This window comes from Alternaria alternata (assembly GCF_001642055.1).
Source record: "Alternaria alternata strain SRC1lrK2f unplaced genomic scaffold CC77scaffold_9, whole genome shotgun sequence".
Taxonomy (NCBI): Eukaryota; Fungi; Ascomycota; class Dothideomycetes; order Pleosporales; family Pleosporaceae; genus Alternaria; species Alternaria alternata.
Genome location: NW_017306198.1, coordinates 902,798 through 929,085, shown reverse-complemented (window position 1 = coordinate 929,085; position 26,288 = coordinate 902,798). Strand labels below are relative to the sequence as shown.

At 52.2% G+C, this 26,288-nt stretch overlaps 12 protein-coding genes across 12 annotated transcripts; 7 read left to right on the top strand and 5 right to left on the bottom strand.

The window, feature by feature from the left end:
* Window positions 1-451: 451 nt before the first annotated feature.
* Window positions 452-1,273, bottom strand: CC77DRAFT_867894 (hypothetical protein). Its single transcript, XM_018533483.1, has one exon. The coding sequence runs from the start codon at window positions 1,010-1,012 to the stop codon at window positions 545-547; it is 468 nt and encodes a 155-aa protein (XP_018386734.1). The 5' UTR covers window positions 1,013-1,273; the 3' UTR covers window positions 452-544.
* A 406-nt stretch (window positions 1,274-1,679) lies between these two features.
* Window positions 1,680-2,628, top strand: CC77DRAFT_867669 (hypothetical protein). Its single transcript, XM_018533481.1, has one exon. The coding sequence runs from the start codon at window positions 1,965-1,967 to the stop codon at window positions 2,484-2,486; it is 522 nt and encodes a 173-aa protein (XP_018386733.1). The 5' UTR covers window positions 1,680-1,964; the 3' UTR covers window positions 2,487-2,628.
* A 494-nt stretch (window positions 2,629-3,122) lies between these two features.
* On the top strand, window positions 3,123-4,883 carry CC77DRAFT_866679 (hypothetical protein). The gene is made up of 2 exons (XM_018533478.1): window positions 3,123-3,486; window positions 3,537-4,883. Exons 1-2 carry the CDS (start codon window positions 3,209-3,211, stop codon window positions 4,732-4,734), a joined length of 1,476 nt encoding a protein of 491 aa, XP_018386732.1. The 5' UTR covers window positions 3,123-3,208; the 3' UTR covers window positions 4,735-4,883.
* Window positions 4,884-10,216: 5,333 nt separating this feature from the next.
* CC77DRAFT_962176 (aldehyde dehydrogenase) lies at window positions 10,217-12,270 on the bottom strand. Its single transcript, XM_018535638.1, has 2 exons — window positions 11,489-12,270; window positions 10,217-11,442 (listed from the first exon to the last, which is right to left on the bottom strand). The coding sequence occupies exons 1-2, from the start codon at window positions 11,814-11,816 to the stop codon at window positions 10,274-10,276; spliced, it is 1,497 nt and encodes a 498-aa protein (XP_018386731.1). The 5' UTR covers window positions 11,817-12,270; the 3' UTR covers window positions 10,217-10,273.
* A 381-nt stretch (window positions 12,271-12,651) lies between these two features.
* On the bottom strand, window positions 12,652-13,065 carry CC77DRAFT_1020098 (hypothetical protein). The gene has a single exon (XM_018524978.1). The coding sequence runs from the start codon at window positions 12,871-12,873 to the stop codon at window positions 12,682-12,684; it is 192 nt and encodes a 63-aa protein (XP_018386730.1). The 5' UTR covers window positions 12,874-13,065; the 3' UTR covers window positions 12,652-12,681.
* A 561-nt stretch (window positions 13,066-13,626) lies between these two features.
* Window positions 13,627-14,603, bottom strand: CC77DRAFT_866284 (hypothetical protein). Its single transcript, XM_018533477.1, has 3 exons — window positions 14,509-14,603; window positions 14,118-14,459; window positions 13,627-14,069 (listed from the first exon to the last, which is right to left on the bottom strand). The coding sequence occupies exons 2-3, from the start codon at window positions 14,450-14,452 to the stop codon at window positions 13,715-13,717; spliced, it is 690 nt and encodes a 229-aa protein (XP_018386729.1). The 5' UTR covers window positions 14,453-14,459; window positions 14,509-14,603; the 3' UTR covers window positions 13,627-13,714.
* CC77DRAFT_988321 (autophagy protein 5) lies at window positions 14,584-16,021 on the top strand. Its single transcript, XM_018536272.1, has 3 exons — window positions 14,584-14,858; window positions 14,927-15,563; window positions 15,611-16,021. Exons 1-3 carry the CDS (start codon window positions 14,739-14,741, stop codon window positions 15,802-15,804), a joined length of 951 nt encoding a protein of 316 aa, XP_018386728.1. The 5' UTR covers window positions 14,584-14,738; the 3' UTR covers window positions 15,805-16,021.
* Window positions 16,022-17,455: 1,434 nt separating this feature from the next.
* Window positions 17,456-17,703, top strand: CC77DRAFT_1060993 (hypothetical protein; the record flags this gene model as incomplete). Its single annotated transcript, XM_018528378.1, has 2 exons — window positions 17,456-17,620; window positions 17,677-17,703. 2 exons carry the CDS (start codon window positions 17,456-17,458, stop codon window positions 17,701-17,703), a joined length of 192 nt encoding a protein of 63 aa, XP_018386727.1.
* A 1,187-nt stretch (window positions 17,704-18,890) lies between these two features.
* On the top strand, window positions 18,891-20,353 carry CC77DRAFT_1020094 (hypothetical protein). Its single transcript, XM_018524977.1, has one exon. The coding sequence runs from the start codon at window positions 19,055-19,057 to the stop codon at window positions 20,189-20,191; it is 1,137 nt and encodes a 378-aa protein (XP_018386726.1). The 5' UTR covers window positions 18,891-19,054; the 3' UTR covers window positions 20,192-20,353.
* Window positions 20,354-20,364: 11 nt separating this feature from the next.
* On the bottom strand, window positions 20,365-21,886 carry CC77DRAFT_1020093 (mitochondrial succinate dehydrogenase iron-sulfur subunit). Its single transcript, XM_018524976.1, has 4 exons — window positions 21,527-21,886; window positions 21,070-21,468; window positions 20,861-21,012; window positions 20,365-20,808 (listed from the first exon to the last, which is right to left on the bottom strand). Exons 1-4 carry the CDS (start codon window positions 21,570-21,572, stop codon window positions 20,485-20,487), a joined length of 921 nt encoding a protein of 306 aa, XP_018386725.1. The 5' UTR covers window positions 21,573-21,886; the 3' UTR covers window positions 20,365-20,484.
* A 1,056-nt stretch (window positions 21,887-22,942) lies between these two features.
* On the top strand, window positions 22,943-23,983 carry CC77DRAFT_1060990 (hypothetical protein; the record flags this gene model as incomplete). The annotated part of the gene is made up of 2 exons (XM_018528377.1): window positions 22,943-23,182; window positions 23,240-23,983. The coding sequence occupies 2 exons, from the start codon at window positions 22,943-22,945 to the stop codon at window positions 23,981-23,983; spliced, it is 984 nt and encodes a 327-aa protein (XP_018386724.1).
* A 627-nt stretch (window positions 23,984-24,610) lies between these two features.
* CC77DRAFT_1030899 (hypothetical protein) lies at window positions 24,611-25,285 on the top strand (the record flags this gene model as incomplete). Its single annotated transcript, XM_018526620.1, has 1 exon — window positions 24,611-25,285. The coding sequence occupies one exon, from the start codon at window positions 24,611-24,613 to the stop codon at window positions 25,283-25,285; it is 675 nt and encodes a 224-aa protein (XP_018386723.1).
* Between the last annotated feature and the right edge of the window lie 1,003 nt (window positions 25,286-26,288).

Below are 26,288 nucleotides of genomic sequence, written 5' to 3'. Positions count from 1 at the left end.
TGTGTAAGCGTAAGCGGCACTGGCGTGATATTGTCTCTAACCGTCTATTATCATGCGACTATGAGCCGAGGCATGGTGGTTTGTCACTTGAAAAGGAAGGGTGAGTGCGGTACCTCCGAGAGAAGGGCCGATGGTGTGCAGAGTGACAGTCTTTCAGCTGTCAAGTTCGCAGTCTGAGGCTGCAGCGACTAATTGGCCATCACTTGGACGGGGTCCATATATTGCAGGCTATGCAGTGTCACAGGCCAATCGCCTTCTCGGTGGCTCGGCATGGTGCTATTCGCGTATATGCAAAGTGTTGGCAAACCACCACCAGTACGCTGACTGGCAAATGAGGTATGGATGTTCGCACCAATAAGGCTAGCTGCACTGTCTGCCAGATAACGCATGCGAGCCATCGCCAGGCACGAACAGGCGAGATCTGAACATGATGTTGAGGGTGGCAATTCTGCCGTCTCGCCCAAGACATGGTATCTGCTATTGAGCATCCTCGAAGCGTGAGTCAGTTGCGTCAAGGCCAGCAGGCACTTGACCTTTTGTGAGATTAGCAGGCTCGAGCTTCCAGTGTCTTCCGACGACTACATTTGAGCGGATTGCTTCGACCTAGCCAGGTCGGGAGTGTTGTGCATCTCAAAGCTTCGATCCTTCGATGTCGTGCAGGCACGCGTACATGCCTAAGCGAACAACTGACGGCGAAACTCGCCACAGGGACGTGAGGAAGCTTGCAAGAGACAGGTGGGTCAAAGCTGCCGCCCGCTGCGAGCCAAACATTGCGAATGCAGCACCTGGGCTGATTGGCGCAACGTTTCTTCAACGTCGATCTTTGTGAGGTGATTAGCGTGGATGAGGTGGTGCACGCGAGGCGGGGAAGGACTCCCGTGGCAGGGATTAGCGTGAGTGTGAGTCTAGGGCTTAGCACTTTAGATGGCTCAACCGCATTGATGGACTCGCTAGCTACGACGTCCCCATGCGAGCAACGTACGTGTCCTATACAGACGTCCGTGATGAGCATGGCTACATGCGACAAGTGATGAGAGTCCACTAGGTGGATTTGTCCGTGATAAGACGTGCCGCTATGCAAGCAAAGAGTGAATGCAAGCAAGGCAGCGGTTCCATGGTCTGCAGATGGAGCAATCAGTCGATGGCGAGGCAACAGACTTGGATCCGGGCCTAGGCGAATGATGAGCGGCTTGGCTTGTGGTGCAACTCCTCAGGAGAATGACTTTGTACCACAGCAGGAAACACTCGTGAAACTTGGGGGAAAGCTGAGCAGGCAGATGATAGACTCATGTACTCGGGCCGTGGGTAAACCGCGGTGTCGTCCCGTAGTGGCTCTTGGTTCTTCGAGAAGTGGAGAGACTCGCCTGGCGATGTCCGGATGTGCAGAGCAGCCATTTTGGCTAGAGCTGTGAAGGACTTGCATTATCGCCCGCAGGTTCAGGGAGGCATGTTCTGTTGATTGTCCAGGACACGCTTTGTGGTAGGCGTATAGTCGCGGATGAATGATACCCCATATATGGAGCTATTTTGATAATGGTAGAAGGATCTTCCTTTGCGGCGTAGTAGGCTGACAGCACCGTAGGATCGCCACGCAGCTACCCGATGGTCACGACGGGCAAGTCCTAATCAGGCAATGTCGGCGTACGATGCGATGGAAGATAGTTTGATGACTGACTTGGTCGTTGTTCTTGCACACCGCTTAGTGTGTCTCGAGATATTTCCGGGTGGTCAAGCTTGTAGACAAGGTCCTTTGAAAGTGTGGTCATCGGTCAAGCTTGGAAGCAGGGACTAAATGGGCCAATCAGACGGCGGTCGGTATACCGAGACAGGCACTTCTGGCTTTGGTCGAAGAGGCGCGAGCGCGGGACGAATCCCATTCGGTCCGGTAAATGAGGGTCGCCCATGTCCCATCGGTGAAGCAAATGGGGTCAGAGTCGGGTTGCAGGGCACTAGATGGCCGTTGAATGCGTCAGGAGGGTGCAGCTGAAGCTTGCCGTCAAGCGCCACAAACACCGTTGGGTGCTAGCCGAAACAGCAAATGGCTAGGAGAGTGCGAGGCGCTAACGGCTTTGGGAGTCCGAGGAGGACTTTCTGATATGGCGGGCAAGTTGAGGAGGTGTAATGAGGCCATGGACGGCTGGAGGCGGCACAGTCATGGTCAACAGGTGTGGTTAGCGATGGCAACGATGGCTCTGGTCTGGTCTGGCCATTGCGCGCGCGTTTGGCAGCGTCGTGTTTGCAGCATCGCATTTCCCGTTGCAGAGCCTCGTTGTCGCGGCGCGTCGGTCCCTGAGACGGGAAGCCCACAGTTGCGTTCATTCGGCTGCAGCCGCACGCGTCCAAACAAGCAAAGGGACACGCTGGCGGAGAGAGGCAGATTGGACAGTGGCACAGGCAGGCAGGCCGGCAGGCAGGCAGCGTCTAAGATTGTCGGGAGAGTACGGGAGGAGTCACGTGGGGCAGGGCAAGGTAAGGTAAGCAGCTAGCCGCAGTGGGCACACACGGCCGGACAGGTGGCTGCACAGGTGGGCTGCACAGGTGAGGTGCACACAACAGGCCCCATGGCCGAGGACGTTGTGCGCTGCACTCGTGTTGCGTGCTGGTGCTGGTGCTGATGCTGGAGTCGCTCGTTACTCGGATCCGGAGCGTGGTGTCTGGTGTCGGCCACGGCCACGGCCATGTCCTGTGCTCGCCCGAGGGGGGGGGGGAGGCTCGAGTCTGGCAAGATTGGCATGCCACAAGCGGATCTCCAGCCGCCTGCCCCGAGCCCCTTAGCGCCTTTGCACGCATCCGCGTCTGGCGTCCCGCCGTGCGAGGTCCATGCTGGCAGCATGGGTGGCTCTGGTCGCGACATGGGTGGCTGTGGGTGGGCGACATGGGAGGACGTGGGAAGACATGGGTTCGTCGACGGCATCAGGTCCCCGCTGCATGCCATCTCAAGTGGGCCCCAGAGCTCTCTTTCACAGTGCAGCAGCGCCTTCCCCCGCAGCCTGCGCAAACCAGTGACATGCCCTTGTTGCAAGCCCCCCAACTAGGGCCTCCAGCCGCTTCTTCCTGAGCGGAGCTGCACAAGAAGTCGCTGCAAATGCTAGACCCTTTCCACTCTTCCCGTGAGACCCTACTCCTTGTGCGACCCTGCCCTTCTTCCTCAACTCCCACTCAAGCCGCCGCTTGACCGCCAGATAACAACTTAAGACGACCGAATGCCATGATGGGGAGCGACTGGCATCCACGCAGGCACCCGCAGCCCGACCCCAACCGCTTTCCCCAGCGAACCCTCCCCAGCTTTGCTGAGCTGACCTCGTCGTCGTCCGACTCAGTCCTGCACCGCCCGCGTGACTCTGTCCCGCCGCCGCCTGCTGCAAACACCGCCGACCGGCCTGTCTCACAATCCACGCCGCCCACGACGCTCGCCGCGCTCGACTTTGCCAGTTCCGCACAGCAAGCCTCGTTCACCGCAATCAATCACACGAGCCCGCACGTCAGGTAAGTAGCCGTAACAGAGCCTGCCGCAAGCGTGCTGACTTGTTGGGCAGCCCCACCAACACCAGAATCCCGCCCCTTGCACCAGAACAACAGCAACATCATCATCATCAACCACAAAGGTTTTCTCTTTCATTACCCCAGCCAACTGCTGGCCCGTACAGTCCCCAGGAAGTCGCTGCACCATCGCAACCACCGCCAATTGCTAGCCTGCGCCAAGACTCGGCCATCTCCCAGCACCGTTTCGACACCTCAAAAGAAGCCGAGCCCACTGTTCCTTCCTCTGTTCTTGCCTTTTCCTATTTTCACCCTGCTGTAGGGGGTAATGGTCGTCAGCCAAACGCTCCCCGGCCAATCTCACATCCTGCTGGGCCCGCTTCTCCCCATTCCCCAGCGAGTGAATATCGCTTAAATCAACCATCTGTAGAGACAGGAACCCGCAACCAAAACGGAGCAACCTCACCATCGTCATCCTCCAACCCTCACACTTTTGCCGAATCTTCCAGGTCGCCAGAGCAAGTGCGAGACGCCAACACAGACTCCGGATCCAAGAGACCACTACCATCTCCAACGTTAGATCAAACAAACGGCAGTGGACGACATCAACGCTACAACGTAAGATTCAACACCGTCTACACCTCGGAAAACATGCCGCCAAATCAAAGACCCCGGCCAGACCCCCATCCGACAGCCCCTGTGCCAGTGGAGACTCCCGAAGAACAGCCATCGCCTGAGCACACTATCAAGCCTTCTGTGGAGCAGGCCATCTTGGCCATCACCACTGCAGCTCCTCCCCCTATGGAGGATCCGGCGCAACTTCAGCAGCAAAACACGCCCCAAGTGGAGCGGTGCAAGAACTGCGGTGTTCGCTGGAAGCGGCCTTTACCCGGAGAAAACCAGTTCCGACTGAGCTCACCTGCGCAGAACATACGCGAACAGACGAGATTAACCGAGGATTACATCAAACGACTGGAAAATCACACCAAATATGCCGACGAAGCGTACGCGCATTGGGTACGCCAACACCAGATGTGCCCCGCGGCTGCAACCAGCCCGCCCGAGACAGAAGCAGCGCATAAGTCACGGAGTAGAAGCATAGAAGACCCTTCACCTCCCAGTCCTCCGGCCCATCCTGTTTCCGCCAAGCGAAAGTCCGAGATACCTCACGAAGCCTCAAAGTACCGAAAAGTAGTAACATTTGACCCTCCATCCAACCCAACACCACCTGTCCGTTCCACAGCTCCGGCCTAGGTCATTAATGTCTACATTACACCGTTCACGATTACGCTTCCGCACACGAAAGTTATCATTCGATTCACGTCCGCATTTGCATTTGGGTTGGTGTTCATGACAGCAAAAGAAGATCGTCCGCTATACCCCCATCCGGTCGTCTTCACGCTCTTGCCTTGGCTGCTATTTTTGGTATTTGGTACTGTAAGGGTTTACTGCTTGAAAGAGATGGTTAAGAAAAAGGATCGGCGTTATCATTCTCGACAGTGTTACCCTCTTCACGGCGTTATCTATTCTACGCCACCATAGCTCTCTACGATGAGAAGCGTTTGTCATGTTGCTGCTCAGATCTGCCCACGTCATGATGCTGCTATGTATCACCTGATGTACGTGGTACGCCTCCACATCTACGTTTCACACCTCCTTCGTCCGCGCTCCGTCTCCGGTGCCGACAGCATGTGCCTATCACACCAGCTATCACTCGACGATGTTGCTACTATACCCAATCTGATCTCTTCTTCACAACTGCTGGACTACTGCATGAGTCGAGTCCCCACTAACGACCCTGTTACCAAAGCGCGAAACTCACAAACCTTATCCAAACATTAGGGGCCCAGCATTCCGTGCTCGGACAAGGATGCACCAAGCCCCGCACAAGCGACGAGCGTCAAAGCGGTTCGGTACGAAACCCAAAGTATCAATCAATATGGATCCGCTGAAACAGAGTTCTGGTATCCCGATCGATCTCTGGGCCACCCTTGCAACTTGGATGCAGTCTTTATTGACGCAGTCTCGACTTTCACATGTACAACAGCCGGTAAATTCAATCGCAACAACGTTCTAGCGTGTCGACATCATTCAAAGCCTCCCACTGGGCGAAGCAGCGAATCAGGCGCCCGGGGCATGTTCCAGCTCACGCTATCCGAATTACCTGCATGACTAGCCACACCCTTACATTGCTACTCGCAAAAACGGGATAGGGTGACACGGCTGACGGCTGCCGAGCGGGGCTTCCCGAGTCGCCAACGCTGTTGAACTCGCTATCGCGGCTAATCATAATTCGTCGCTCAACTTCCCCATTCCGGTACAGCGGAGTCTTTCGGTGCTGTTCGAGTTTGGCCGAGTCCGGTATACTCTCGAATATCGATTTTGAGTTGGATCATCGTGGATTTGAGATGTGGCTGAAAAGCGGCCATACTGCGCAACGGCGACGCAGGCAAAAGATTTTCTTTTTCTTTTCTTTTTATCCGTTTTCGTAAGCTGATGTTATGTGTGTATCTAGCAGATGGTAGATTTTGTATTGCGCAGCAGATTACACACGGTTTTCCCTGGTGCGGGGAGCATATGAAGGTCTAGACATGGAACGCATACAATTGAGCCACAGTTGATAATGACCTCATCAGCAGTGTCGACCTGGGCGGCGTCATCAGCCTCGCCAATCATGACCGTTTCGATGTGGTTCTTACAGGCTTCGGCACGCCTCTCTCACGCGACTGCCTGCTGATCTTTGATGTTAGCCTCACGAAGAAATCCATGCAAACCCAATCGGTCGCTTAGAATTCACCAAATTGAACGAAATGCACCCGCAACAATTCCGAATCACTGGGTTCAAAGACCTCGGAACGCCCTTGCAACGTTCTTGTATAAATAGTCAGCGTCGATCGCTCGGAGCACGCAGCGCCTTCGGGAAACGCTGGGTGTCGATTGCAGATCTAGGCTCTAGCGCAGGCAAAACTCTCTCGGGGCGTGCTAACGGCTTACGTCGCTGGCTGGGGGCGCGAGGCTACGGGAACGCTCGTCGAGTCACAACGCCTGGACGGTCGTTTGAGAATGTGGGTATACAATCGGTCCGCAACGTGATTGCAAACTTGCTGTACCCGGACCTAAAACCTGGCTCACATGCCGAAAACAATGCTCAAGTGCCGCTTAATATGCTTCGGCAGTATGCGGCATCGACATGGCTGCATGATATACGTCATAGTACGTTCAGTGTGCTAGGGAGCTGAGGAGTTTGGGCCCCAAGACCTTTTTGCTCAGGCTGTGTAGAGCTATCCGCCCACGACGCAAAACGCACGATGAAGCCACGTAGCCGTCGGACCTGACCCAGAATTAAGGCCCCATTTGTTAGCAGGTTTTCTGTACAAGGCAATCTTCCATGCATGAACTTGGATGCTCTAGACAAACCATTGTACCCACGCGTCAATTCCTTCCTGATACAGCGGCAGTGTGCAAGTGCCATTCATATCCTTTTCCGCTTCCCCCGCTTGGCGATACATCATCGGCCGCGGGAATGCACAGACAGCAATCGCAACCGTCCTCCGTCAGTTCCAGCGAAACACTAGCCGCAAGAGCGTAGCCTTGGGGTGGAGTCGCCCCAGCTGGCGCCGCAGGTTAATACAACACAGGCCGCCGTTCGAGTCGCGGGCTCTCCCTGAAGCTCGACCCATCCATTGTTTGATTGGCGCATCAACCACTGAGGGCCGGCACCAAACACACCAGTTCCTTCGCTTCGCGCGCGACACACCATTATTGCTGACTCGTCATCCGTTATGGAATCACTGGGGTGTCTTGTGCGCATCTTACCTCACGTAAGAAAACTGCCGTTGGGCGTGCCGGCGGAATTTCCCCGTTGCCTCCTGGTATGCGTGCGGCCTGACTCGTCGCGTAGTAAATCCGTCCCCTCATAGTTAGCAGCGGACTGAATAGACGGACCTGAAAGGAACCCCTGCCGTGATCACAAGACAAGCCGCGTCTGCAAGACGACGGTTCTCATCACGACCGTGGCAATGACAGCTGTCAAAAGACAGGGCCCTTTATGCAGCCAGGTCGTAAGAGGCAAGAGACGGGCTGCGGTTGCATTGGGCCGACCGACGGTTTTTCTTGCAAGTGGAGCTTCGCGCGGAAGGATCCTCCCTCACGACGTATTGTCTATACCTGAGGTTCGATATAACCTTCTACGGTTTGCACCACACTTCGCCTACAAGCGCGATGCATCGCTTGCAACTCATAATGGCAAATTCCACCGCAATCAAGTGCAGCAGGGGTGGACAAAATATCTTATGAACTGGGATATGTAGCGAATCGGAAGTCCCGGCAGCAAAACATTTCGTTGGAGTTGGCATACTGTACACTGGCAGCATCTTCGGCAGTTGGACCTGGAAATTCGCGAGTAATGCTATCAAGAACGTTGCGGTTAGCATACCGACGACAATATTGCTGCACTAAATTGCATTCAATATTAGACGCAGCTGATTGGCTACTTTGTACTATGGTCCAGGAACGCACCAGATACAGCAGTCAGGCTGGAGATAAAACTTGGCTCCGGCCACCATACCGCTTCAATACACATCCATCCCGTGCATACCGGCTCTGAAACCTCATCTTCAGCCGCTATCGCCGCAACTGTGCCACACAGGAGATGCGCGGACGGACGACCGCGCAGTCACCAAGGGCATCGCAATCAAATCGCGGTAGAACAATCCAGCCAAGATTTCAATACTGATATAGAAGCCTTGCACGCGATTACATGTGGCAACGCTCACGGCATGACGCAAGGGGCCTGCTTCATGGAGTACATGCTGCGATGTTAAATTTACCGATGGTGTGCAGATGGTATGCTGTAGCGCGCGCCGAATCTGCGGTTGCAACGCCCTCCTCCGATCGGAGAGCAAACTTGGTAAGGGCTTTCAATGTTGTGACTGGCTGGACTCCAACGCCGACGTATATGCAGGTTTTCCAAGGTTGTATCACGCTGCAAGAGCGATGACGCCCCTGCGTTCCCTTTTGTGGTGTCGACACCCTGCGTGTTCACACCGTCTCCCTTGCATGGGCCTCTTGCTTCACTCCGAGAGGTGCGGGTCAGGATCCCACAGTCATAAGTACACAGAAAAGGCCAAGTTCGTATCGTGTTCGGGGGGCCAAGAAAGTTTAGAGATCGATCATCGAGATCTCGTCCGAGTGCGCAATCCCCCTCTTTTTACCCACGCTAAATGCCCCGGCCCGCATGAACAACCAGCAAACGACTACGACAACTACCCACAATCCACGCGTCGTCGTCGCGATCTAGATCAAAGGATGCCTTATCCTGAAATGTCAGATCTGCCCGTGAACATACGATGCGGAAACTCACATGCATGAGTTCCTTGTCTACACTCACACCCCTGATATTTTCTTTTTCTTCCCGCAAGCCACCTTCCAAGCTTAGCACAAGATATCATTGTCATCGGAAAAAGCACATGCAAGAAGTCTGTTCTCGTGCCATCGGACATTATGCCGAGCATTGAGCCTTCTAGGTAACATAAACATTTCCATTGGCTAGGGACAAGGATGTGTGTCCGCAGACCGAGACATCTGATGCGTGACAGATTTCGCTTATCGTACTCCGATCTATTGTTGCATTTCGTGAATAGATACTGTATGCTTTCTTAGGAATTTTGTCCGTATGTGTGGGTGTAGTTATGGGTGTGTGGGGTATAGGGCGTGACAAGAGAGGCAGGAGTAGCTGTCAAGTACAAGGCTGTTTTTGCATTGCCGGGTATCGTTTGGGCTCTGTTTTCAATTGCCGGTACCCTTTCTCCTTTCACACCAATCCGATTGTCTCCTGTTTCGTCCACTGTCGAGTTGAGTTGTGTCTAGAGTAGAAGCGAAAGTCCATTACAAATTGGGGAAATAGGTGCGAATCCATCACAAGGTGCCGGTTTAGTAACGCCGAGCGGGTAAATGTAACAGGTGAGCAGAATTGTCGACAGCCACCACCACATCTGAATTACTTTCATGGCCGCATCTGTGTCCAACCTCTCGAAGGATTGGGCAGAATTGGAGATAACAACCTTGGAAGTAAGCCGGTGGCGTGGAACTGGAAATGATTCCCGGTTAATTCGCAAGGATGGAAAACGTCACGAATGGCGTCAAGATGGAAGACCCGTGCACATGTACTTGGAAAATTAGTAGACGGTTGGAAGCGAGAGAAAGTAGTGCATCTTAGTACGACTCGTACGAATGGAATGAAGGGGTGATGGGGGGCGTGGTCGTGGCGTAGCGGCTAACCCGTTAGACGCCTTACTGTGGAAGTGCATTAGCATAAACGAAAGTCAATATGTAAAAGATGCACATTTTTTTTGTTTTATTTTATTTTTTGCGTTCCCAAAACCTTGGATTGCGGGGCGTCTGTGTAATACCGACAGTTTCTTTTCGCCCAAGACTTTTACTCGTGGTCATCACGTCGCTGTCGGAAATGGTCTGTCAAAAACGGTGACACGCGACTATGTGAAGGCGTTGAAACATGTAAATTGCCATCCTCCTATCGAAAATCAGTTCAATTATGCATATTGTCTTATTCTGGCAGCTTGCTGCTCATGCCCGTGGTCCCACCGTTATCTTTCGCCTTCTAGGACACCTCTGAATCTCCATCCTAAGGATGTCTTCAGTCATAAGTGGTATTAATGCAATAGGTCGAGCTTGATGAGCAGGATACAGCGGATATAAAAACACACACACATATAGAGCAGGGTCTATTGATATCTTCGACCACGATCATCGGTTTCCCCTCCCTCTAATAGGTTTACAGCTTGTTGCCCATGTTAATATGTACTGCCTTCACCTGTGAGTAAGCCTCCAGTCCTGCCTCCCCAAGCTCTCTTCCAATACCGCTTTGTTTCACGCCGCCAAAAGGTATCCTGTAGTCGCAATCTTGACTGCTGTTTACCCATACCATGCCCGATTCAATCTCCGCAGCCACCCTGTGAGCTCTTTCGAGATCCTTTGTGAAGATAGCACTACCAAGACCGAAAATTGAATCGTTGGCCATGTTCACCGCCTCCTCTTCTCTTGAGAAAGTGGCAATCACTACGAAGGGGCCGAAGATTTCCTCTCGGTAGATGCGCATGTTGGGCGAGACCTTTGTAAATACTGTCGGCTTGACATAGTAGCCGTTGCCTTCGCAAGCCTCTCCGCCTTCTATCAGCTCTGCCCCTTCAGATTTACCGATGTCGACATACGATAGCACTCGCTCATATTGCTGCTTCGTGACTTGAGGGCCCTGGAAAGTGTTTTCGCTCCATTGATTACCGATGATGGAAACATTTTTAATCTGCTGACGGAATTGAGAGACGAATGTATCAAACACTGATTCCTGGACAAGTATTCGAGACGTGGCTGTGCATATCTGCCCTTGGTTCGACATGATACCCACGTGCGACCATCGTACCGCCTGGTCCATATCGGCATCTTCAAAGACGATCAACGGGGACTTGCCTCCAGTCTCTAGAGTAATGTTCTTCAGCCCTACTGCGGCCATCTTCATGATTTGGGTAGCTGTAGTCGTAGAGCCTGTGAAAGCGACTTTGTCGACGAGGGGATGTTGTACCAACGCTGCACCTGCTTCCCGTCCAAGCCCATTCAAGATATTTACGACGCCAGGTGGGAACCCAGCCTGCTTGATAAGTTTGGCCAGAATGAGAATTGATAGTGGGGTCTGCTCCGCTGCTTTTAATACAACCGTATTACCGCACGCTAGCGCAGGTCCAAGTTTCCAGCAAGCCATGGATAAAGGGTAGTTCCAAGGGATGATCTGGGCGACGACACCGATGGGCTGGCGTAGGGTATATGCAAACTTTTGGGGGGTCGTACTGATGGTCTGTCCGGAAATCTTGTCTGCCCAACCAGCGTAGTAGCGAATGGTAGAAAACGCTTCAGGGAGGTCTTCGGTAAGGGCTACATTATAAGGCTTGCCTAACGACTATTAGTGTTTTCAACTCATGTATTCGGTGAGGCTCACCATTATCCCAAGCATCGATAGTGGCAAGAAGCGTTTTGTTCTCTTCCATCAAGTCTGCAAGCTTTGCCATGAGTCGCCCACGTTGAGTAACGCAAAGTTGCTTCCATTCTGGATTCTTCAGTGCTTTCTTCGCTGCTTGGACTGCACGATCAACGTCTTGCTCTGACGCAGCCTGTACTACAGCAATCTGCTTTTCCGTGGCGGGGTCGATTGATGCTATTGTGTTTGCTGGGGATGATGAATCCACGAATTCGTTGTCGATGAAGAGGCCCGTCGGCTGCTCCCACTCTTGACCATTCGGTGCTTTTAGCTTGATGGCTTGAGGCATGGTTACTGATTTCGATTTTATATCTGGTCTTCGCAGTCTTGCTTGGTTTACTGAACGTCTTAAGTAGTGATATTGACTCTGTACAAAGTGCGAGTATGGTCATATATCGCATGGTGGGGTTGGTCGAACCCACACTAGGTTATCACAGCAAGGTTAGTGGCTTTGACGACTGGGGCTAGGAGTCTCCTGCCGAATCTAGTAATCTTCTCCCTCCGTTTCCGCTCGCAGGTTCCACGAGAGGGACAATGTAGAGGCCTTCTCTCACTGTAGGACTGGTGACAGAAGCCGGTTTTCGATTGCATCGTGCGGGTCCGCAACAGCCTTAGAAGCGCGAATACAATATCTAGGACCAGCGTGACGATCTTGAGCAAAAAGTGGGTTGACACAGTATAACACAGCCTTTGCTATGTTTTCTTTTTTTAAAGTGCTCGTGATAAAGAGGGGATGATATAGTACCGTCCAGTGCCGTCGCCCGGGGCGCGCTCGGCAGGTGTCAGGCGCTAGGCGTCAACCTCATTACCAACACTTGATCATACCCTAACATCCGTCACCAAGATAGCATAACTCCTCGTCAGGCCACCATACCCCAATCGTGGTACTATGTAACTTGACTACCCACTGTATACGCTTACAGATGGCCCTCCGTACTTGTTTCATTTTTGCCCTCCGCCTCGCGGCCGTCTACCTATGTGGGTCGACTTCAACGCTGGAAAGATCGGGCGCTCAGATACAGCAAATCGTATAGGACCTTTGTTTGTGCTTTCACTGTTCAATCGAAGATGTTCAGAATGCAAAAGGATAGGAGGTGCAGGATTAAAGGTAGGCCTGTCAACAAGTATACTTACATTGTACCCAGGAAGAACTACTATAGCATAGCGCAGTAGACGATACACGAGATGCTGTCAATAAAGAACTCACCCAATGATGGAAACGAATCCAGAATCAAGAGGTATGGAACAATTCTAAGACTGACAAATACAAACACACACACACACACACACACACACACACACACACACACACACACACACACACACACACACAAAAGGATACCCATCGTAGACTTGTGCGCCCGCTCACTGCAAATACACAAAGCATGAGAGAGTCTAGCTACTCGTAGCTACAAACTCCTTCCAACTCACGCACTGGGAGCATATCCAAATGTCCGCCTCATTTGTCGTACTCTAGTAGGGTCAGCTCTGACTCTGACGCATTTGGACTAATATCGCCCTTCTTCAACATCAGTTTGGTGAGCTATCCGTCTCGAAGGTAGATATAAGAAGATATTGAAATTTACAAGAGGTTAAATAGTCTCTCATTCGACACCCATGAATGCAATATGACTGACTCCGTCACAGACAACGCGATCATCTGCATCGTAACGTAAAGATTGGCTTGTCTGGCTTGTTCGCATCAGTTCACTTCTCTTGCGGTACCCGAGGAGATGGCAGATGGGACGGTTTCATGGATCGAGCCTAACACAAATTCTTAGCAGGTTGCCTTTAAAAGACATCAGTCATGTTTATTTCATTTGGACCCCCTCCAAAATGTGAGCAGTACCGACAAGCGCCCTTGGTGTTTTTCATCTCGTTTCACAAGTTTTTCTGGGGCTACTCTTTGACGAGGGTATAAGCTAAATACGGGGTGTCGGCATCCTGTTTTGTAAGAGCTGCGATAGACGACATGTACCAACATAGTTGTCTTCTTCCACCCTAACCCCATCCGTTATTTCATTACTCTGCTACTATCAGAGCCTGTCCGGGCGTAGGCGTTCATGGGTAGCAATTCTAGCTACGAAACTCTAGAGGATTGTGGACCGCGGCGTCTATATACTCCAGGCGTATACGTTGATGTAACATTATCGTGTCGGGATTCTGACTTGAGTCATACAATGACATTCATTGTTCCCGTACTAAAGTCGCAACACAGCTCTTCAGCAGTCCCATCAATCGCATCTGTATGTTCCGCCCCGCGGGCGTATCCGCATGTTTACCAGCACCCCAACCGAACGGTAGCACCAGCCTTCTTCTACTCTGCTTGTCCAGCACGACCAGTGCATCTAATGGGAATTTACCTCCACCGAGAGGATGTAGAAGGCCTAGGCGGACGAAGTGGTTGTTCGAAGGGGTTGCGGCTTGTATGACGGGGAGCGAAAAGGGCGCGGAAGAGGATAGTCTATGTGTCGAGGGGTCGTGGCAGAGTACGAGGGCCTGGAGCGAGGGAGAGAGAGCGTAGAGGTCAGGGAGTGCGGAGCTGTTGCAAGTCAGTAAGAATAGTGCGGATGGAATAAATCGGATTTACCATAGCAGCTCGTAGTGTATTTGAACGTTTCCTTGGACGCACAAAACTATTATTGATTCTTGTTTTGAGTATCTTGCCCAATTGTTATGCGCTTCTAGCTTGCTGCTTGGTAGAGTCGCGAGTGTGTTGCTGGCAAGTATTGCGTCGACATCCACACTCCAAGCCTCTTCCGGACTGATCATGTCTAGTTCTTCCAGTTCACATTGTGTCTTGGACCTCTTCAGGGCATCGCCCAATGTTGGCAGAGTGGGCGACGGCTCTCTGCGGTGCTGCACCTCGTCCTCGTCCTCGTCAATGGTCAGGCGCGAACGTTTGCGGCTGAGTGCCACGCTCATGGTCCAGCTGTTGTGCGTAAGTAGATGGCCCATTTACGGCATCACATGATACGTGCGTTGTGGATGAAGGAGGCACGACCAGCGCACATGTTCCTACAGTAGTTTGACGAGTTCGCGGTTGTCGCAGAGACGCACGAGCAAAACGTCGGTGGTTCCTGCACGCCAGGCCCAAGCTTCCTGCATACCCCGCCTTGCCTTGCCTTGCCTGCCTACCCCACTATCGATCAGCTGCGCCTAGGCTACCAGAACGGCGGCTGGCGACCTGCGTCTTGGATGCTTCGCTTCCATGGCCTCAAGAGACGTCACGAGTAGGCTGCGGCAGAGCACTTGGAATGGGAGTATTCCGCTCGAGATACGGTTGCACAAGGGTGACTGTAGAACGTACGATGAGTCGGATCCTTACTTAGTACGCGCAAACTCAATACTCGCATGGTCATGGTACAGCTTGATCAAGTAGGAGCTGACCAGAGGTAGATACAATTCCCACGAATATCCTATCTTGGCTTACTCATACACAAACTACATGCCTTCTTCTCACGCAGCCTCATCTACCCGGACGTCTCACCCAAAGACGCATGGCTATCCTACGAAGACGTGCCGCTCAAATGGCATTACCCCTTGGGTCTCCTCTATGACCTCTACTCAGGTGCTGAGCCAGCGTATCCTTCAGACACAGATACAGAAGCTGTGCAAGCTCACAAGGTTGAGAATACAGAGGAAGACGGCCAACATTTACCCTGGCGTCTCACACTGCATTTCTCTGGCTTCCCTTCCGAGCAGCTTGTTCAACTCGATAATGACGATAGGCACATGCATGATCTATTCATTCATAGCGTGAAGGAGGCGGATTACCTGAGAACAGGAACGGGGAAAACAGTCATGTTCTTGAGCAAAGAGGACAGCACACAGCTCTGGAACGGAGTGAAGAAGCACGACTTTGCGCTGTACAATCCCATCAACCAGAAGTTGCTGAATCCGCAAGGGGTCAATCTGAGACATCTGCCGGTCAGGCTGTATCTCCCGCATGCGTCGTCAGAAGGGGTGCAAGAGGAAACGGCGCCAGGGAGTTTGAGAATTGTGCAGAGGCTGGTCACGCCGAACCTGTCGTCTAGTAAGTGTAATTGCGGTGTAGGTCTGGATGCAGCTGACAACAAACAGGGCAACCACAGACCATCGGGACTGCCTTGAACCAGATATTGCCGACACTATTTCCGAGCAGACGAAGTCCGCTACTGGCACAGGCAGTGCTGCACGGTGCCGTCTTGCCGCTGAGCGCGAGTGTGGAGGAGTTGGTTCGGGCGACAGCATATCTTGATGGCTGGCTGCACATAGCTGTTGTTATGATGGCGTGAATAAGTATTTTATGCCCAGACAAGTCGGTCACATGGCGACCGAGTCATGAGCAACACTATACGACCATGGTTGATAACGACGATATTGGCTGTTTGGGAGACGTCATTATAGCGGACACGGAAACACGCCCCAGATGCTAGCCCCCAGCTCTCTCGCGACACTTGCTACGGCTGGTGATGTGTGCGTGACATGGTGATGCTCCTCAGCGTTTCAAAGCGCCTCCTGTGTGCCATGCTTCGCCAAGATGCGGGGGCACAGGCACAACAGAAGCTTAGTGATGATCCCGGCAGCTCGTACCAAGGCCACCCCACGCGTCTCCGTTGTGCGCAGGCGCTATCGGCGTAGCGCGTCGCCCTGTTGACGGCAGAGCGAGCGTCTGGAAATGAGGCATTATTGACATGCGTTGTTTTTGTCTCCGGTGCGCTAGGCGTGCTTTTGCCTGCCAGCCCACGGTTCGACTTGTGTCAAACGGCCAAGGCGCTCGGTCGGAGCGTGGGCTCGCTGCGTCTCCATCAGTCACTGCAGATAAGCAATAGGCGATGACATCGTTGCTGCTTCTGCGGCACAAGAACGGTTAATAGGTGGCAGGGGTCGAGGTCGAGTGGAGCCGACGAGTAGCGTCAGCGGCGGCTTGCAGCAACCAGACGCAACTGTGGAGGCGCGAGAGGAGAGTCCATGGGGAGTCGCTGGCGTCGAAAGCACCACGAGAAGGACCGGTGAAGCTGCGCAGAGGCTTTCTTATCGTCCCAACAAGGGAAACAAGTTGCAAAATAGCGAGCCAACACGTGCAAACACTCGACCGCTGCCGAATATGAGGCTGGCGATCGTCGGCTCATCTACGACGAAATGATGGCATGTCGCGCCATTGGCTGCATTGAGTAGCTCCCTCCTAGCTCCCTCAACCCTCGCGTTGCTAGGTCCCAGCCATTCATCTACTCTTCACGCTGCTCTTCGCCCCGAATCTCCAGCATCCCCAAAAGCCCACCACCAACTGCCCACCGCAACGCGCATTCGCGATTCACTGTAAGTTCACTAATTCCATGACCGCTCCCATCCCCGGCCGAAGCGCGCGCACCTACCCTTGCAAGCTTGGAGGCTCCCGGCCAACCCGCTAGGACCCGGGGCCAAACAAAATGCCTCATCAACTGCAGAAATTTTCGGCGAGCCGGCGCATTTAAAAGCGGACTATCAGCCTCTTGTTATTAAGGCTTTTGATTTCACTCTTTGATGCTGCATCGCTGTCGACCTGCGCCATTCAATTAACATCGCCGAGTCCCTCTGCCGTCGCGACCGTTCCGTGGGTTTGATCCGATCGCGCTGACAAGCTTCCGTCACCATCAACAGCTGCCAACCAAAGCTTCAACCAGCTCGACAATTCAAAAGAGGTCCGATTCAATTCGTAAATGTAAGCTTAATGCCGCTTTCTTCTGGAGCTGTCCACAAGCGTGCGCGCCGCGTTATCGCATCTACGCCATCGGGACGAGTCTCGCGACAAGCCTTGGCCGAAGATCCTTTTGCTCGATAGCTCTCTTGGACTGAATCGCGTTCGCCCAATGCCTCTGGCCTGTGCTTCTCCAGCTCCAGGAATCTCTCCAGCTACCTAATCGAACATCCTCTCTAACATCTTCACCCCAGAAACCCACAAACACAATGGCCGCCATCTCTATGCCCATCGCCGCTCGCGCCGAGTACGCTCTCCACCAGCTGGCCAAGCGTGACAAGAACTGGGCTCAGCGTGAGCCCGGTGTCATCGTCGTCTTTGTCATTGTTTTCCTCGTCGCCGTCCTGGTCATTGCCATGTTCATCAACAAGAAGGTACGTCACAGCTTCACCAGCCACCTAACTTTACACATCTCTAACATCCATCACAGAGGCAAGCCGCCAAAGGCGTCGCATAAGATACCCCCTTGATTCGAGTTGGAGCGCAGCCGAGCAGTACGATATGAAGGAGGACAAGACATGACCCCCGATACGAAGTCATAAAGCTGTATGTTGGACGGGCACGAGCTTGTGTATAATGTGTTTCAATATTTGCGTATAGGATAACGCGGGCTTTCCTTGATGGGACTGCACTGTGGTGCGAACGCCTATATTCCTAGGCTTCGTAGTAATAATGAACAAGTCAAATACCCATTGAGCAGTTGTCGCATCGAATATTTGAGGTCCACAGGAGATTGCTGAAGCCTAAATGATGGCTTCTGAAAGCTGTATAATCGTAACATGCAGCTCCCTAACCGACTCACCTGACATTGATTAGTTCGACCCAATTTCTTCGTCGCTCTGGACTTCATTCTATCTTTGGGTGTCGCCTTTGCTGCCATCCGGGACAGTCGTAAACAAATACGTTCTCACCGCCGTCGTTCCTTTTCTAGCTTGGCTCGCTAAATCAATCGCCTGCAAACGCAAGTTCAGACTTGCTGCACGCTCTATGGCAGAACAGGCTAGCACAAACCGGTCCCAATCGCTTCCTTGCGAGACTTTGAAACTTTCTTCTTTCTATTTGTCTTCGCTTGACACAACTCATCCTCATATGCTGATCAAGACCAAGATCACTCGCGGAGTTAGCAGATAGGCGTCAGTTCGTCAAATGTTAGAGTGATGCCATGTAGCGATGTGGATAGCGACCCCAGAGACTGTAGTGTCCTTAACCCGTCTGCTATGTTTGATGATACCTTGAGATCGAATCCTTCACATCATAGTGCGACGTTCTGGTTCGAGGAACCCCAGCAGTGGTTGAGAGCCTGATAGGGCATATGGTCTTCGGCGAAACTATTGTCATGTCACATTTTATGCACCTGATAGGCCTTTGTCGTTGCGAGTTTTCTCGGATCAGAATAAGAAGTCGAGATGATTCTATTGAACTACGTACAGGTGCCCTATCTATAGGCATATCTAACAAAGAGAGAGGAACAAATAGTTATACTGCTTGTTCCGTACAAACTGATTGTACATGAGATGGAAGCTGATAGAATCCAACAAGTTTTGGTATTGTAGAGCGGAGACGCGATTACCCCGCAACCCCATGGAGCAACTGCGTGTTTGTGCATGGGCAGGCACCAATCCACAACCGTAGGCTGCTCTAGCCATAGGCAGCAACGGCAGCAACCTTGGGCGCCTCGAAACCACGGCGCAGATATATATAGTAGTTAGTCATACTCTTACTACGAGAACCACAATTCTCGTCTCAAAACAATTCAGACTTCCTCTATTCTGTTACAACCCATCTTTCAACAACACACGTCAACAAACATGCCGGTCACAATCACAGTCGCGGATCATAAATCCGAAAGCTACCATAACAGAAACGCCAAAATCGCCTCGAATGACGCACTGCTCAGAGGCACTAGTCCATCAGATTCCAAAAACTGCAAATGGATAATTCAGAGCTCCGTCTCCGAGGACGAGTTCAGCAAATCCCACATCGTCGAGTCGAACAATGGGTTCGTCCACGCAGCATTCACAGCATATAGCAGGCACCACCACCTTGTTATTCGCCCCGAAGATGTCTGGTTCGCCATACTATCGCAGCTGAATGTTTACATCAACGCCAACGCCGAAGCACTGCGCGACCACTTCGTCTCGCACCAAGGGCAAAAAGAGCTCAGAGTCAAAGAGGTTGGTAATATCCATACCGTAGATTTTGGCATGCTCGCACGACGCATGACAGCGTTGATTCAAGAGAACGTCAAAGACCCTGATCTACGAGACTGGATCATGCCAGCGTTCAGCACAACTACGGTTACCGATCGCACGACAGCTGCAGTGCTCATGATGGGCAGCATGAAGGCGTATTTCAAGTATAGATGTTGTCTTATGTGCGGAATTCCTACAGTCACTCTGTTAGGCGAACGCGCAGATTACGAAGATATTCTTAAGAGACTCGAAAAGTTGCCAGAATTAGGCCCTGAAGCAAGTACATTTGCCGACCTCCTCCGCCCTGTTCTGCGCAACTTTATCGCAACTTTTGATCCAGAGCAGTCTACTGTCTCGCACGATTTCTGGTCCAAGATCGCACATCATCTTGGTGGAGGTAGTGGGCCGTCATACCTGGGAGGCTGGTTGACAGCATTCTGCTTCTGGAACGACAAAGGAGAGTGTATGTACGATCAGCAGACAGAATCCCGGAATCCATGGGAAACCGATTCGGATAGGTTGGAATTGGATGGCGTATCTTACCATGACGTTGATATCTCCGATATCCCCAATGGCTTTGCTTCCGTGCCAGTCTTGGTGGACGATAATGGCAAAGAGTACAAGACGAAGATGATTGCCGGATCGCTGGGTATCAAGGTCACAGGAAAAGACAATTCACAGGCTGGAACAGAGGAGAAGCTGGATTCACTCCAGTCACTGAGTGGGTGGATGATGTATGAGATCAAGGAGTAAAGCGATAGGGGTCCGTTTTGTTGAGCAGTAGCTTCGACGACGAGAGCGTGCAGCTCTGAGATATGAGCGGAAAAAAACACTGTGTCAGTCAAGTGAGTTTTGCAGACTAGTCTTCTCAGTCAATGTTAGATTGGCACAGGGAACAATGATATAATTGCTTAGATTTGTTTGCATTTACATCTCAAAAAAGTACGAATGTGGCTCGAAGAAAATCAACTTCTGCGCAAAATCGCAGATACATACAGTGAACATAATCCAGTGACTCTCCTCCTGCCGCGATAATCAAGACTACTCTAAGTGAAGGCCATGCTCTTCTTGATCTCCGCAATGGCTAGCGCAGGGTTCAGTCCCTTGGGGCATGTCCTTGAGCAGTTTAGAATGGTGTGGCATCGGTATAAGCTCATGCTGTTGTTAAGAGCATCCTGGCGCTCAGCCTTCTTCTCGTCTCGTGAATCGGCGATCCATCGGTAGGATTGGAGAAGAACGGCAGGGCCAAGGTACTCCTCCTGGTTCCACCAGTACGATGGGCATGATGTTGAGCAGCAAGCGCAGAGAATGCATTCGTAGAGTCCGTCGAGCTTCTTGCGATCTTCCTTGGACTGGCGGAACTCACGACCCTGGAGCACTGTTAGCATTCATGCTTGGAATGATCTCGTTATATGCACGTACATCTGGTGCGGCAGTGGTGCGCTGCAGGTATGGCTTGACCGATCGATATTGCTTGTAGAAGAGAGTCATGTCCGGTACGAGGTCCTTGACAACGTACATGTGGGGGAGCGGGTAGATGCGAGATTCCTTGGTGGTGTCGGTGGGAATGCGGCCTATTGTGTCCTGTTAGCCTAGCCTCCAACTCCCATATGCAATGCGATTCCACATACAAAGGCATGCCAGGGTGTTGACTCCGTCGATGTTCATGGCACAACTTCCACAAATGCCCTCGCGACAACTCCGCCTGAAAGTCAGGGTCGGGTCCACCTCGTTCTTGATCCTGATGAGCGCATCCAGCATCATGGGTCCGGTCTTGTTCAAGTCGAGTGTGTAGGACTGCATCTTGGGCTTTGACGTGGGCTCATCTGGGTTCCATCGGTAAATGTGGAAAGTCTTGGTCTTCGCATCTTTGCTGGGCTCGGGCTCCTGGATTGTCGACGTCTTGCTCTCTGGGATGGGCGAGCGCGAAGCATCAGGTGCGATCTTCTCGGCGGTCTTGGAGATTGGGTCCCGGGCATGGACGTCGTTTACGGAGGCAAAGCCACGAGAGAAAACTGCCGGGCGTACGGCTGCCGTGGAGCGTTAGCAGTGCTCAATTGATGCTGTGATACTAGGCGCTATACGTACCAGTTCGCTGGGTAGCCAGACGAGTGAAAGCGCGTATGGAGGCCATTGTGTCTAGGGTGGAGTGGAGAGTGCGGGCTGAGGCTTAAAGGTCAAAGTGTTGCTATCATCGAAGTTGTAGCGCCAGGGCGCCACTCAAGCTTCCTCGGTTATGACAACTGCTATTCTCTGATTGGTGGCGCCCGTTCATCGGACGATTCCGGCTTCTTCGGTCCTTCGACGCCACTACATCATCGTCGAAAACGTCAACACTTGCTACCAACATCTCACATTGTATTTCACAACATAACGACCATTCGCGCACCAATTCCTGTGTCAACATGTTGTTCTGGACTCTTCCTGTGCATACCGTCGGCCTTGTAGAAACCGGCGCAACCGAGTCGGCGTCTTGGGTACATTGTCGGCTTTATGCAATTTCTTTGAGCTCGTGTGACCATTTTCGCGAGTTAAATATACCGAACTTGCTGACTGCAGAAAAAATAGTATTGTTGTGGTGGCTTGATGTTGTTCCTATCATGCCCATAGTGAACGTCTCTGTGCTCGTACTACCGATCTTACGAAGGCAGTATTTACCTGAAGGTTTCGTGTCCGCAGCAACACTAAGTACTCAAACCTCTGCACTTCTGGCATGTCATTTTGAATCCTCTCTTGTTACTTAGGTCTTGCAAATTCTATTCTCTATCGCCCACACACTTCTTTGCAGTTCCTGTTACTCCTCTCATCACATTGCACATCTCACTCGTGGCCTACCTTCGCTTACCTGGGATCCTAATGAGCCGAATCTTGTATACACAAACTGATCTTTCGCTATGTTTGTCTTCTCCACTTATGTTCACATTAATGCCCAAGCTCATGGACTGCTATTCAATGTCGTCGCGTCCTTTTCCCCGGTATTATAAATCCTCATAGTTTCGACGCCGTTCTGATGACACGGTATCTGGCTAATCTTGCATTCTTGTTTAACTATCCAGCACTATCTCTGGATGCTGTGCGCCATGTTCTCGCTCTTTCCTCGTTTGCATGTCGACTCACCTTCACCACCCATATCACTAGAACAGCAGGCGCGACGAAGATCGCGTGTCTTAGCTCCACTTTGAGCTCTCGTTCACACCTCATAGCGGTTGAACACGAAGACGGTCCCTTCAAGTCACCTGTTTGTTCCAGCTATCAGCTTGGCGGGAGCTTTTATCGCCAAATCACCGCACCCTTCTCGCTCTCTCCACCACTGCCCTACGCTCATACGGTCGCGTCGCACACACAGTCGTATCCACCACCAACTCATCATTGTTGCTAGAATTGTACAAACAATGTCTTCGTCACCTCAGGTCAGTCGTCTGCTCTTGCATTTGCTTTTGTGTCTTGTTGTTGACAGTCCTCGAGAGGCACACGCCCAGCAAGGGCAGATTCATTGAAGGTAACATGGCAAGCAACTATGGCAGTCCTCATCGAAGTGGTCGAAACGCCCGCTTTCATAAAAGTGATCAGTTCACTGTTTTGCCGAGCGTGGTAGAGGATAGCTCCCATGGAAGTGCTTCCACCGATTCATTCTCTTCTTCTGGAGGATCGCTGTCGCAGCTGGGCCCCGATGATCCCGCAGACCATGCCATAAGTGCACCTCGAGGACAAGTCAACAATCAAGCGTTACAGGCCAAGCAGCTTGTGAGCCTTGCTTAATCCCAGAGTGCTGTATAGAGACTAGCCCTAACATTAATATAGCCAACAACTCCTCAACGAGCTCGTCGGATGACAGCCAACGGAAGCGGCATGACTTTCATTGTCTCACCGACTTCCGCTTCTCCGCAGACTTCTCAACAGCACGGTGATTCTGGTCAGAAGAAGTTCGGCAAAGTCGACCATCTCAACGACTCCGGCATGCAACGTCGCACTTCTCATGCTAGCCAAGTTTCTGATAACTGGCGCTCGTCCGGTCGTCGACCATCCACCACGGCCAATCCCTTCGACACATCTCCGCCTTCGATGACTGATGTCCCTGAGTATCTAGCTGTGCAAGAGATGGCTTTCCGCCAGGGTCAGCATGCCTCAGATGACTCTCGAAACTGGGTCCCACCGAGTCCTTTCGCGAAGCACTTCGACCATGTCTGGGCTCAGTATTTCAAGATGGGTGCGGCCTATGGAGGATTGCCTGCTGTACCGCTCATAACATCATCTTACTCACGCGGTAACTTTCCCTGGTCAGTCTTGATCAACCCCGCTACGCAGGATCTAGAGCACCCCAACGGCTCGTTCGACATGGAGTGGGCTCGTAAGATGTGTCTCATGTCGTTGAACTGCATGAAGGAGCTCATCCATGTCGTGCGCGAGCGCCACAACGATTGGCGCAAGATCGTCTGCGACATCCCTCTCCCGGTTCAGCAGGCCATTCTAGCCTTCCCTGACCTCTGCGAGTACTATGCGGCTCTTCAGCACGAGGCTCGTCAGGCGTTTGGTAACGGGCTGTAAAGCGTGCAACGAGCATCAGCTACACAATCAGTGAAGCGGGAGCACTTGCCACAACAGCAGGTTCCAAGCCGCTTCTGATGACAAGTACGAAACACGCCTAAGGTTTACTAAAGGCTCCACTCTGCCTAACGTTCACATGGCTATCTGGGGTTTGCTTGTACAATGTTTCCTTCAAGGAGGCTCAATAATTACTTTTTGTTGTCATGGCGTTTCGTGGTGGGTGTTGGTGGGGTTTCGGCGCGTTCTTGTTAAGGAGCATCCCAGTAGGATCGTCCTGTTTGTATCTATGTTCACGCCTACCAATCTCACGACGTCATGTAACGACCCATGTACAAAATGTGGAACCGGCATAGAAGCCTCAGGCATACTGTAGCACAGATACGCATCAGCGAAGGGTAGCAAAAATAAGTTCCCCCTACAATGGCTCAAAAGCAACGACACATGCCTCAAGTGTTCGCGTGGTGATACTGCCACGCCATATCACGTGGAGACGCGAATACGGGAGGAAATGGCTCCGGGCCTTCTGGGATTCCAGGATTTGCGAATATCCGCGTCATTCACATCATATCAGATTTTCATCTCCATCTAATATAGCCGCGTCAAGTCGCGCAAACAGCAACCCTGAAAATGACAACAACAGCTCCAGCACGTTCACACGGCTTTGATCGCCAGCACAGCCTTTTGCAGCTCGACTGCAGCGCCGACCTGCGACACTATTCGCGCAACCTCGGTCCAGGCGTCCAGGAGCGCATCTTTCAAACAACGAGCGACGCACTGAGGAAACAACTGGATGAGCATCGCGATTTCCTACTTCGGCATCAACAGCAACAGCCGCGCTTGGCTCCTGCCCCCGTAGTCAGCGGCCCAGCGCCCGGTACTCCTCACGCATACACGCAACCTCATCCCTATCCACAAGTTTCTCAGCCTCCGCTACAGGCCGCCGCACCCCAGCAGCTGGTCCATCGCCGCGCCGAACCTGCCATCGTCCCAGGTGACATTAACACATACCCCCTCGCCCTGCGCGATGCCCTGTATGCACAGAAGCTGATCCCACGGGCGCACGACGGCAGAACCGCATTTCATGTTGTGACCAGCAGCAAAAACCGCGATATGGGCGAAGATACAAAGGTTGTAGGGACTTGTGGAACTATGCTGGCAGCGAACGAACTCGCGGCGTGGTACTTTGTCGAGCACTGTATGGGCGACGTTGCTGAAGCCAAGTTTACACAGCTGGCGAGCGGCGCATTACATTGCGGTGCCGGACCTCACAACGTGTATGTGCAAGAGGGCAGGATGGAATGATGGGAGTATATATACAACAGGCCGCGGACCCGAGGATATGGTCTGTCTCAGGTTCCGCGGTACCCTTTACCATCTGCAGGGTCCGCTGCCGTACCCAATCCCGTCGTTATGCCTTGCCCTTCGGGAACGTCAGATTTACCAATGTTGGAAGCAGGAAGCGTATCGTCACGACCTAGTCGACAGCTCGCGGTCAGTTTCCAGAGCTTAGCGCTATCCCGCAACCAGCGAGCAGCATGACATTATGCCGAGCTGTGTCATGGGAATGGCCGATTCAAAGGTGATTATCTACAACCTGCGCCGGGTGACCGGATTCAAACGAGTGCTTTATTTCGCCGGCAGTTGCCAGAGAATTAATGTACGTGCGGCAAGACCAGAGGGGGGAAGGAAAGGGGCTTCACAGTTCTGGAGATGATGTTGAATTTGGCGAATATGTATTGTTATAATCTTTGTAGATTTTATATGCACACTGTTGCTGGAACAACTACGACCTGAAGGGGTCAATAAGTTCTCAACCGTCTCACCACGTATTTTACCGTGCATACGACGCTCTCCGCACCGAAGTCATCAATACATACGTGTACAGCCTCCTTTACGTATCGTGGTACATGTCGGTCATACCTCGCGCGCGTGGCATAACTACCTAGTTCCCCTCCGTCCCCCGAACCAACCGCCTTGATATGGGAAACAAGTCAGCAAGAGGGACACGGAAAAAACGTAGTCATCTGCTTGTCTATACCGGAGGTCCGTTCCCTGCTCACACTTCCCAACAGGGCAGTTTGTAGAATACTTGTCGATCGTGGTGGGCATGTTCCGCCAGTAATAGTCTTGTCCGCCCGCTACCCGCCGGCAGGGCAACTAACAAACTTGGCATGCCCTTGCGACTTGTCCCTCACTTTGTGGGAATACAGACTACGTCATAGATTGCGATTGGTGTCGCATAAGTCTTGGACCGGTTCGAGCATAAGAAAGTACAGTCAAGGCCTGGTATTTTGTGTGTACATCA

Bases quoted from the DNA above. Each gene is read 5' to 3' on its own strand.
- CC77DRAFT_988321 (XM_018536272.1), top strand. From the start codon at position 14,739: ATGGCCTCAAGAGACGTCACGAGTAGGCTGCGGCAGAGCACTTGGAAT. The intron at 14,859-14,926 runs GTACGCGCAAAC...GACCAGAGGTAG, and splicing joins ATGAGTCGGATCCTTACTTA to ATACAATTCCCACGAATATC. The intron at 15,564-15,610 runs GTAAGTGTAATT...GACAACAAACAG, and splicing joins CACGCCGAACCTGTCGTCTA to GGCAACCACAGACCATCGGG.
- CC77DRAFT_962176 (XM_018535638.1), bottom strand. From the start codon at position 11,816: ATGCCTCAAGCCATCAAGCTAAAAGCACCGAATGGTCAAGAGTGGGAG. The intron at 11,443-11,488 runs GTGAGCCTCACC...AATAGTCGTTAG, and splicing joins TATCGATGCTTGGGATAATG to GCAAGCCTTATAATGTAGCC.
- CC77DRAFT_1020098 (XM_018524978.1), bottom strand. From the start codon at position 12,873: ATGGGTATCCTTTTGTGTGTGTGTGTGTGTGTGTGTGTGTGTGTGTGT.
- CC77DRAFT_867669 (XM_018533481.1), top strand. From the start codon at position 1,965: ATGCGTCAGGAGGGTGCAGCTGAAGCTTGCCGTCAAGCGCCACAAACA.
- CC77DRAFT_1020094 (XM_018524977.1), top strand. From the start codon at position 19,055: ATGCCGGTCACAATCACAGTCGCGGATCATAAATCCGAAAGCTACCAT.
- CC77DRAFT_1020093 (XM_018524976.1), bottom strand. From the start codon at position 21,572: ATGGCCTCCATACGCGCTTTCACTCGTCTGGCTACCCAGCGAACTG. The intron at 21,469-21,526 runs GTACGTATAGCG...GCTCCACGGCAG, and splicing joins TCTGGCTACCCAGCGAACTG to CCGTACGCCCGGCAGTTTTC. The intron at 20,809-20,860 runs GTACGTGCATAT...ACAGTGCTCCAG, and splicing joins GCACCACTGCCGCACCAGAT to GGTCGTGAGTTCCGCCAGTC.
- CC77DRAFT_866679 (XM_018533478.1), top strand. From the start codon at position 3,209: ATGATGGGGAGCGACTGGCATCCACGCAGGCACCCGCAGCCCGACCCC. The intron at 3,487-3,536 runs GTAAGTAGCCGT...CTTGTTGGGCAG, and splicing joins CACACGAGCCCGCACGTCAG to CCCCACCAACACCAGAATCC.
- CC77DRAFT_867894 (XM_018533483.1), bottom strand. From the start codon at position 1,012: ATGCTCATCACGGACGTCTGTATAGGACACGTACGTTGCTCGCATGGG.
- CC77DRAFT_866284 (XM_018533477.1), bottom strand. From the start codon at position 14,452: ATGAGCGTGGCACTCAGCCGCAAACGTTCGCGCCTGACCATTGACGAG. The intron at 14,070-14,117 runs GTAAATCCGATT...GACTTGCAACAG, and splicing joins ATACACTACGAGCTGCTATG to CTCCGCACTCCCTGACCTCT.